This window comes from Nannospalax galili, unplaced genomic scaffold (genome assembly GCF_000622305.1).
Source record: "Nannospalax galili isolate Female #2095 unplaced genomic scaffold, S.galili_v1.0 scaffold46, whole genome shotgun sequence".
Lineage (NCBI taxonomy): Eukaryota > Metazoa > Chordata > Mammalia > Rodentia > Spalacidae > Nannospalax > Nannospalax galili.
This window is the reverse complement of record NW_008355790.1, coordinates 388,468-398,699: the sequence shown is the minus strand read 5'-3', so window position 1 is coordinate 398,699 and position 10,232 is coordinate 388,468. Positions and strand designations below refer to the sequence as shown.

The following is a 10,232-nucleotide window of genomic DNA, read 5'->3' as shown; positions in this document are numbered from 1 at the left end:
TCTCCCTGTAACCCCAGCTGTCCTGGAACTCACTATGTGGACCAGGCTGGCCTGAACTCACAGAGATCCGCCTGCCTCTGCCTCCCAAGTGCTGGGATTAAAGGCGTGCACCACCACACCTGGCTTCTCTTTTTTTTTAAATTTTATTTTATGTGTATGAGTGTTATACCCGGATGTGCAAGTGCAGGAGTGTATTACAGTGCCTGCGGCGGACAGAAGCGGGCATCAGATCCCCTGGAACTGGAGTTATGAACAGCTGTTAGCCACCATGTAGATGCTGGGAATTGAACCCTGGTCCTCTTCAAGAGCAGTCAGTGCTCCTCATCTCTTCAGCCCCAGAAGCTATCCTTTTTACTTTGGGAGTCTTAATTGACTAACTGAATGATTCTTTTTGTTTGTTTTTGTTTTGTTTTTTGGAGACAGGGTCTCCCTGTAGCTCTAGCTGTCCTGGAACTCACGATGTAGACCAGGCTGGCCTCAATCTCACAGAAATCTACCAGCCTCTGTGTTCACATTAAAGGCATGTACTACCACACCTGGCTAATTGAATGATTCTTATCTCCAAAATACCAATGCTGCATTTTACTCTTGTTAATTATGAAACAGTTCATTCTCATTATACTAACAAGTGAGAACAGATCTGATTTCTAGCCAGGCAATCTTTCCAATTGTTCTTTGGTTTTGAGAGTATAGTCTTTGATGGCAATTCAACAATCTTTCTTTATTAGCTATGGGAGGATCATCTTTTTCTTTCTTTCCTTCCTTCCTTCCTTCCTTCCTTCCTTCCTTCCTTCCTTCCTTCCTTCCTTCCTTCCTTCCTCTTTTGATCTTTTTGAGACAGGGTCTCCCTGTAGCACCAGCTGACCTGGAACTCACTATGTAGTCCAGGCTGGCCTCGAACTAACAGAGATTCACCTGCCTCAGCCTCCCGAGGGCTGGGATTAAAGGCATGTGCTGCCACGTCTGGCAAGATCATCATTTTTCTGTTCCTCTCCTTACTACCTTCAAATGTAGAGCACAAAATGTGAAAACATGTCTTTGGACCACAGCTGAAGGTTTAAGCCAACGTTGACTTGCACACCTAGCCCAAGGTATACTCCCCCAGCAGACAATAATACTTTTTTTTTTTTAAATCATTCCAGGTATTGTGGTAAATACAAACCCCCATCTTCAATACTCACAACTGCCATTAGAACAATACACTTTTTTTTTTTTTTTTTTTTTTAGACAGGATCTTCCTGTAGGCCCAGCTAGCCTGGTACTTGCTATGTAGACCAGGCTGGCCTTGAACTCACAGAGATTCACCTGCCTCTGCTTCCTGAGTGCTGGGATTAAAGACGCATGCCACCATGCCTGGCTAGAACAACATACTTTTAATTCTTATTATTTAGGTGAGAGATCTGGGACCTGAATAGAAAACTGTGGGAAACCAACTGTGGGTCACACTGCTACTGAGCAGCAGAGACTAGTGTAGAGCCCAGGGGAAGGTTTTAAAGCTACAGTTACAGTAACAGCATGACAACACAAACTAGCAAAGCTAATCCCCCATTTATTCTACCTTAGAAGCTTTATTATACCCCCAGCCACCAAAACTGAAGACATGAACAGCCCCATGAGCCCAGAGCCAGTGTTTTCTCTTACACACTGAACTTCCTGCAGCTGTAGCTACCATCTAATTTTATAGATCGATGTTCATGGAATCAAATCTCACAACCTAGAGTGCTAAGCTGGAGGCAAGAGACCAAAGACTTTTGTACATGTCCTGCTTTCTTTACTGACTAAGCTAAAGTAACTGACATTTAAGATAATTTCAGTTATTTCTGAAAGCTGGGACAATGCTATAGTCGAATGTGTACGTGTCACTGAGACCCACAGCACTTCTCACATGGTACAGTCCTAGGGCGCTAAGTTTTATTCCAAAAGGAGAACAAGAATATAATGATGAAGAAAAGCGAATTCGGAAACCTGTAGACCTTAGCAGGATCACAAGACAGGCAGGTTTCACAGGCTTGCCCTTGAACCGAATCTTGCAACATTAAAGCTATAATGAGAAAAATGGTATTTTACTAATGACCAGCTTCCCTATCACCATTTTCTCCAGGGTCTCACAGGGAGTTCCCATATAAGCCAGTAAAGGGCAACTGTCAACCCCTTCTTTCTGGAAATCTCTCTTGACTACCACTCCCATCCTGCTAAAAAGCCTCACCACCTTGCTTCATCTGTCAAGTCACCTTAAAGGAAAGGAGAAATCAACTCCAGATAGTCAAAAGACTATGAAAACAGTATGTTTTATCCTTAAAAACAGAGGGAAATAAAGCCTCAGCTGCCATTAGATACACTATTGATGACTAATTAATGGACTTTTGTCATCAGAAACAAGATGGTTGAATAAAGTACTTCTTAAAACTTCAATAAAGATGAAATAAAAGTCAATTAGAAAATTATATGAACCATCTATGAAATGCACTTCCTGAAGCTAGAATATAATGTAAAGATCAGTGCTAGATCTCTGTAAATACATACAACCAACCAGAAGGAATATGACCCAGCAATTCCACTGCTAGGCAAATATCCAGAGAAATGAAAATATATCTTCACAAACATGTATATATGTACATTCACAGCAAACATGTATGCATGTACATTCACAGCAAACATGTGCACATGTACATTCACAGCAGCACAAAAGACAAAAACACCCATGCACTGGTGGAAGGATAAACATATTACATTACTCAGCACTAAAAAGGGATGTGTTGGGATGTGCTACAACATGGAGGAACCTTGCAAACATTAGACTAAATGAGAGAAGCCAACCAAAAAAGACAGCATATTATAGATGACATGCACGTGAAATAGCCACAAGACACAAACCCAGAGGCAGACATTAAAGTCGTGGTTGAGGTTTGGAGTTTGAGGAGCACAGCAGAAGTGTACAGAATGAGGGGTCACTGTTAATGCAGACAGATTTCTTTTCAGGGGATTCAAAGTGTCCTAAAATTAGATCGTGAAGATGAAGGTCTAACTGTGACACACTGAAACCCACTAACTTTTACGTTTAGTGGCTTCACACTAAATTTCTAGCATATGTATATTAAATGGGTGAAATGTACAGTGTATGAAAGGATTATTCAATAAAGTTGCTAAACTAAAAATTCAGCTGATGAAGAAAAATATAAAAGGTAGAACATAACAGTAAATAAATAAATTAACCATCTCCCAAAACAGAGAAAATTGAAAATCACAGATTCATTACATACCAATTAAAGCAGCAAAACATAAATTCAAATGGTAAGAACTTGGCCAAATGGCCCATTTCAGATCAGCATCAGAGTCCTCACTGTGCTTCCGCAAGGCCTGAGCTCGTCTTCATTCCATTGCTTCCCCCAGCTCTCTGGCTGCTAACCCAGCTCTTTACTCTCACTACTCCCCAGGGCTACACCTCTGTCATGGCCACCTGTGACTTCACATTGCTCCTTGGAGACTCATACTTTCTCACACATCAGAACTTCACAGCGACTCTTCCCCACCTGACTACCTTCTTCGACACCTCGGCCATTCTTTAATAAATGCCAGACCCTATTTCTTTGTTCCCAGACCCTATTCAGTAGCAGTTCTTTCTATAAGGATAGATTGCTTAAAAGACGTGTATAAAGAAAGGGTCAACAGCAAGGTGGCTTAGCAGGTAAAAATGCTTGCTAAGTAAGTCTGACAACCTGAGTTTGATTCCTGAAATTCATAAAGGTAGAACTGCTTCCACAAAGTATCCTCTGACCTCCATAAGCACACCATGGCATAACCATGCCTACAAAAACATCATACACACTCATGCACACAATAATAATGTAGAAAATAAAAATTTTAAGAAAGACATGAGCCCAAGTGCAATATCCCATTATTATGTATTGTAAGTAAATGAACTTTCAGATACAAAGGTGTGCATTCCTAAGATTAAGCCCAGTTTCATTAGCATGTTATTATTTGTAAATGCTGCTGTTAATTACTGTAGGATTTTTGCATCTATGCTTATATGGTTGATATGTATTTTTTTTTCCTCACACCATTCTCATACAATCTTCTCATAATTTGGTGTCAAATTTAAATCACTTTAATCTCATTTCTCTAGAATTCCACTATTTGGGCAATGCAATTATTTCTCCCTTCGTCTTGAGTCAGTTTTAATCAATGAGTTTTTAATTTCACCTCAAATTTCAAATGTAGTAGTATAAATTTCTCATGATATTTGCTATTTCTTAAGCATCTACAGTCTTATCTCTTTTATTCCTTGTACTTTTTGATTTTTTCCTTACTTTTGAGTTAATTCTGAGAGATATCTATCAATTTTATTATTTTTGTAACAAACCAAAATTGCTTATGTTAACTGCTCTAGTCACGTTCTGCATTTTAATAATTTCTGTCCTTCCTGTAATTTCTCTTCTTTGTTGTGTTCTTATGCAAACACACTGATTTTTAATTTTCAGACTTTCTTATGTTGTGGTGTATTCATTTGGTGCCTTTAGTTTCTCCCAACTTTCTACACTATTAACACAAATAGCTACAGGCTCTTTGGACGCCTCAGCTTTCTACGACTGCCTTTTTTAAAATGACTAAGAACTTAATTGCGAGTCAAATTTAAACTAAAATAAACAAAACCATGAAACCCATTTAGTTAACATAAGATCACATGGTTCACAGAGTCAGATTACAAGTAATAATATTGGTGGATACTATAAGGTGATATGAGCCACATTGTATGTTATTCGTTGTGTTGCTTGTTTCAAATAATTGCCTTTCTCCCTATCAGACAAAACTGGTGGTTGATGTTGATATTTTCACTATATTCCTATAAGATGATCCTCTTCTTCCTCTCAGTAATATTTCTGAGCTGAATGGTTGTTACCACTCCAGAATACCACTTAAGTTTTGTTTTTTTTTTAATTCAAATGACTTTACCTTTGCAAATCATCAGCTATGTGTATATTTGCTGCCCTTTTTACTAAAAATTCTGCCATCTCCACCCTCTTTTCTCTGAGAGCCAGTAAAAGCCATCCTTACTGTTATCTGTAGGAAATGAATCTCATCTTCAAGGACAGGCACTACCTTAAGGTAATAGGATGGAAAAAAAAAAATTCCAAGAAAATGTCACAAAGAAAAACGCAGACATCTCATCTTCAAGGACAGGCACTACCTTAAGGTAAAAGGATGGAAAAAAAAAATATTCCAAGAAAATGTCACAAAGAAAAACGCAGGAGTTGCAGTTCTAATATCTGACAAATTTGACTTCAAAGTAAAACTAATCAGAAGAGCTAAAGAGGGTCACTTCATTCTGATCAAAGGAGCAATTGACCAAGAAGATATTACAATCATGAACATGTATGCACCAAACTCAGGTGTACCCAATTTCATTAAAACAGTACTACAAGACCATAAGACACAGATTAACCCCAATGCAGTAATAGTAGGGGACTTCAATATCCCACTATCTCCAATAGACAGATCAACCAGACAAAGAATAGACAGCTGAATGAAATGATACCACAGAGCAAATGGACCTAGCAGACATCTACCAAATATTCCACTCAAGCACCCAATATTCCACCCAATATACATTCTTTTCAGCATCCCACAGAACTTTCTCTAAAACTGACCACATTCTGGGCTACAAAACAAACAACAACACACACACACACACACACACACACACACACACACACAATTCAAAAGCCACCAAGAAAGTTGTGCTATTGGGGCCAGAGAGACGGCTCAGCAGTTAAGAGCACTGACTGCTCTTGCAGAGGACCCAGGCTCGATTCCCAGCACCCACATGGCAGCTACAAACCATCCTGTCCTTAACTATAGGGGAATCCTCCTCTGACCTCTGTGGCATTGCACGACACAGGTGCATTCACATGCATGCAGGCAATACACTCATCCACATAAAATGAAAATAATAAATAAAATATTAAAATAAGAAAGTTGTGCTATTTTCTAACCAAACACCTATTAATAAATAAAAATTTATCTATAAACACTCTAAGATAAGAACAAACCACATCTACCGCAAATGCTGAGGTTGCAATTAGTATTGGTATCTCCCCCAGGCTAGAAGAATTCAACCTAAGAGTGTGTGTGTGTGTGTGTGTGTGTGTGTGTATGTGCACATCCGTGTGTGTGTGTGTATCTGTGTGTGTCTGTGTCACAATCTAACCATATAGCCCAGGCTGACCTGGAACTTACGATGTAGCCCAGCCTATTGTGATTATGCCATTTACAATTTCTTACAGAAGATAACAATTATGAAAAATGATTACTATTTTAAAAGGCAGTAATAACTTCCTGAGAAGCATGTGAATCAAGTGCATAATAGAGTTTAGTTTTTATGTTTTGTGTATGGGTGCTTTGCCTGCATTAATACAAGTGCACCTGCACATACAGTGCCTGTGGAGGCCAGAAGAGGATGTCAGATCCCCTGGAACTGGAGTTATGGACAGTTGTTAGCTGCCATGTGGGTGCTGGGAATGGAATCTGGGACCTCTGTAAGAGCTGTCAGTTACAGTGTCAGTTAACTGCTGAGCCATCTCTCCAGCCCTCATTTCCTTGTTTTAAAGATAAGGTATCTATGGTACATAAACACAGTGCCAGCACATTTGAGACCACTAATGATATATTGAGAAATGTAGAGAGATATAGATGCACTGACAGACTAGAGGGTCCATGATGCCCTGGAGACCATTTATTATAACATAGATCACTTGTATAAATGACTATAAATTAGATGAAAAACCCAAATTTCCAGTATACATAATTTGTTCTTTTGTTTTTGTTTTTTGGTCGTGGGGCCTGAACTTAGGGCCTTATCCATGCTCATTATTCACGCTACTACTGAGCTACACCCTCAGCTCCGACACGGACATTTTTCATGCTCTTTTTCTAAGAATAACTACAGAAGTTGTAAGGGAAACAAAGCAAAAGAGTCTATCTGAAGACACTGAAAGTACTAAAGTCCAAAGGGTAGAGATCTGCAGCCACCATCCACATGTGGTATTTCCTGTCTCCTGAGGCCCCTGCTATGCAGTAAGTGGAGAGACTGGGAGAACACAGGTGACTGTGGGCCTGGGATGCAGAGAGTAACAAGCAGTCAAGCCCACACAGCTCATTAGACAGGTTGAGCGTTTAGCCTTAATCAAGCAGAGGGGGTCACCAGGAAATGCTTTCTGTGAGCTTGGGGATTTTGGGAGATTTTCCCTGAGGGAAAGAGTAAGCTAGGGATGGACTCGCCCTTAGAAAAGGATTGGACATTGGATTCCAGTCCAACTGCAATTGAATTCAAAAGATCTGTTCCTATTCCATATCCCTGTAAGAAGCAAAGCTAAATGCTCTCTGAAAGGTGAAAAGATCATTTAAAGCTTCAAATTATCTTTATGCTTTTCCATATATACTGTATAGCTCTTAAAAAGTAAGCATCTGTAAGAGTCAAGAATTGACTAAAAGCTAAGAGAAAAAGCAGACCACACCTAAGAATCCAACAGACAGGAAATCCAGACGTTATATTAATCAAGACATGGAAATTTAAAATACTGTAATTATTTAGGTAAAATAATATTAATGTGCAAAATTTGGGCAAGTAACTAGAAACCAAAAATAAACAAATAGAAAAACTTAGGAGAAACAATATAAGTGGAATTCATTTGAAATCAGTAATAAAGATAAAAATCTTCAATTGTTTGAGAATTAAACAGTAAACTCAATGATTTCTCATGTAGGAATAAAACATTTGATAGTGTATTACAGTAAAAACTCAAAATTCAAAACCTGTGAAATGTAGGCAAAAGCTGTATGTATTAAGCAATTTAGAGCCTAAATGCAAATATAGGCAGAAAATTTGAAACTACTTGGCAATATCTACTGAAATATGAAGGGTTTTGATTTTTTGTTTGTTTAAGGTACATATAAGCACTCTACCAATTGAGCTACAGCCTCAGTAAAAGATGTTTATAGCAATTCTACGCCTGCATCAAAAATGTGTACATGTGTGCACCCCAAAATATGTACAATCTATCCATGAAGACATAACTTTAATGATCAATAAAAGCCAACAATGGTAAGTAACAAAGGGAATCCCAAACACTGAACTTCAAACGAAGGGGAAAGATGACCAAGGAGGGAATGGTGGCAGTTTCCTTCTGAGAAGGAAGATGGGATGATGATGGCTAAGGCCTCCCCAGTGCTGCAGCCTCTAAGCATCTGTTCATAGAACCATAGGGAAAACCATCTTACCCTTAATCGTGTAGTGGAGATCTCAGCTTTTAAAATATCAGGATCGTATTTAGTGCTAGATGAAGATCCTGAGAAGACTATTGAAAGAGAGAGAAAAAAAAGATTAGTTATAAATTGCACCAATAATTCTCTGCTTGGAAATTACTGATTTTAAAAATAAGGCTTATGGGCTGGGTTTGGCGGCCTGTAATCCCAGTTACAGTGGAGGCTGAAGCAGACAACTGCAAATTTAAGTTGTGTTTGGGCTTCAGGGCAAGTGCAAGGACAGCCTGAGCAATTTAATGTGACCCTGCCTCAAAATGAAAAGGAGGCTTGTGGATATAGCTCAGTGGTATTGCACTCGCCTAGCATGCCTGAGGCACTGGGTTCACTTCCCAGTCACACATATGCACACACAAAACCACACACAGAACCAAAATTTATATTATTCTTCTGTGGACACTTATTTTTCTTTCTTTCATTGTTTTCCCTCACACTTTTTTAAATAGTTTATTATTTTTATTTTATGTGTATGTGTGTCTGCATGTAGGGAAGTGCACCCATGTCGTGCAATGCCAGCGGAGGACAGAAAAGGTTGTCGGATCCCCTGGAACTGGAGTTATGGACAGTTGTTAGCTGCCATGTGGGTGTTGGGATCTGAACCTGGGTCTTCTGCAAGAACAGTTAGTGTTCTTAACTGCTAAGCCCTCTCTCCAGCCCCAACACTTTCTTTTTTCTAATTCTTTTACCATCATTAAGGCACTTAATTATAAAAGTAACTTTCAAACGTATTTTATGTCTTGAGGCAAAGTCTTACTCTGTAGCCAAGGCTGGCCTCAAATCTGCAGTGATTCTCCTGTCTCAGCCTCCAAAATACAATTATTACAGGCATGGGCCACCAGGCCTGGCTCTTCAAACCTTTGTAATTCTTTTTAGAACTTGGGATACAGGACTGCCTCAAACTAGTTTGTCCTTGCAGAATTATATTGTTTCATAGCTCATCAGGGAGTTATGGCTTAAGTGGAACTTCTGAGCCCATCGTAGCTGCTTCTTATTTTTTATTTATTATTTTAATTTTGTGTGTATGTGCAGCCTATCTGAACATATATGTACATAAGTGCAGGTGTCCATGGAGGCCAGAGGAGGCTGTTGGGCTCCCTGAGTTACAGATGGTTGTTAGTCACCATGTGGGTGCTAGGAGCTGAACTCTCCATAGCAGCTTCTTTAAACAAGGCTAGTTTGAGATGATAAATGCATGAGACGGGCAGGGCTGGTTGTGGTCTAGAGAGGAGAGAACAGCCATGACAGAAACTGATCTAAGAGCTCCAGTGCCTCCCTCCTAACAATAGTGTTCAAGAGTCATCTTCAAAAAAGTCACAGGTCAGGGCTGAAGAGATGGCTCAGCGGTTAAGAGCACTGGCTGCTCTTACAGAGGACCCCAGTTCAATTCTCAGCACCCACATGGTAGCCAACCGTTCATAACTCCAGTTCCAGGGGATCAACACCCTCTTCTGGTTTCTGCGGGCATTGCACAACATGGGCACAATAACATACATGCAGTCAAAACTCCCATATACATAAAATAAAAATAAATAAAAGTAAATAAATTTTAAAAATTTAAAGGATCACAGCTCTTGCCTCCTTCTGAAAGAGGAATTTACTCATAAACAGATAAAAGGCAATCAAGCAGAGGCAGGAGCAAAAGCAGAGAAGGCATGTCTAAGGCCTGAATGGGGAGACCTCTGTCTGGAATGGGGATGAGGTGCTTCCTTGAGAAACCTGTAGGATACCCTCACCACTCATGGCTTAGAGGAATTTTTGCCTAGGAAGGAAAAGGGCTCCAAATTAAACTGCACAAAAGTACAAGTGGTCCTCTCTCATTTACAATCACATCTCACTTCTTGATTTTTTTTTTTGATGTGATATTTTTTATTTATTTTTTTTACCTATTCAATAACATTTTTCTGAGCTAGGGT

The 10,232-nt window shown here is 39.4% G+C and overlaps 1 protein-coding gene across 1 annotated transcript in view; it reads right to left on the bottom strand.

Annotated features, from left to right (window-relative positions):
* Window positions 1-10,232, bottom strand: part of Wwc2 (WW and C2 domain containing 2) — a 208,002-nt gene that overhangs the window by 91,816 nt on the left and 105,954 nt on the right. Inside the window, exon 4 of the mRNA XM_008853555.3 lies at window positions 8,278-8,354. Coding sequence (XP_008851777.1) covers window positions 8,278-8,354 — 77 coding nt within the window. The remainder of the gene's footprint in view (window positions 1-8,277; window positions 8,355-10,232) is intronic.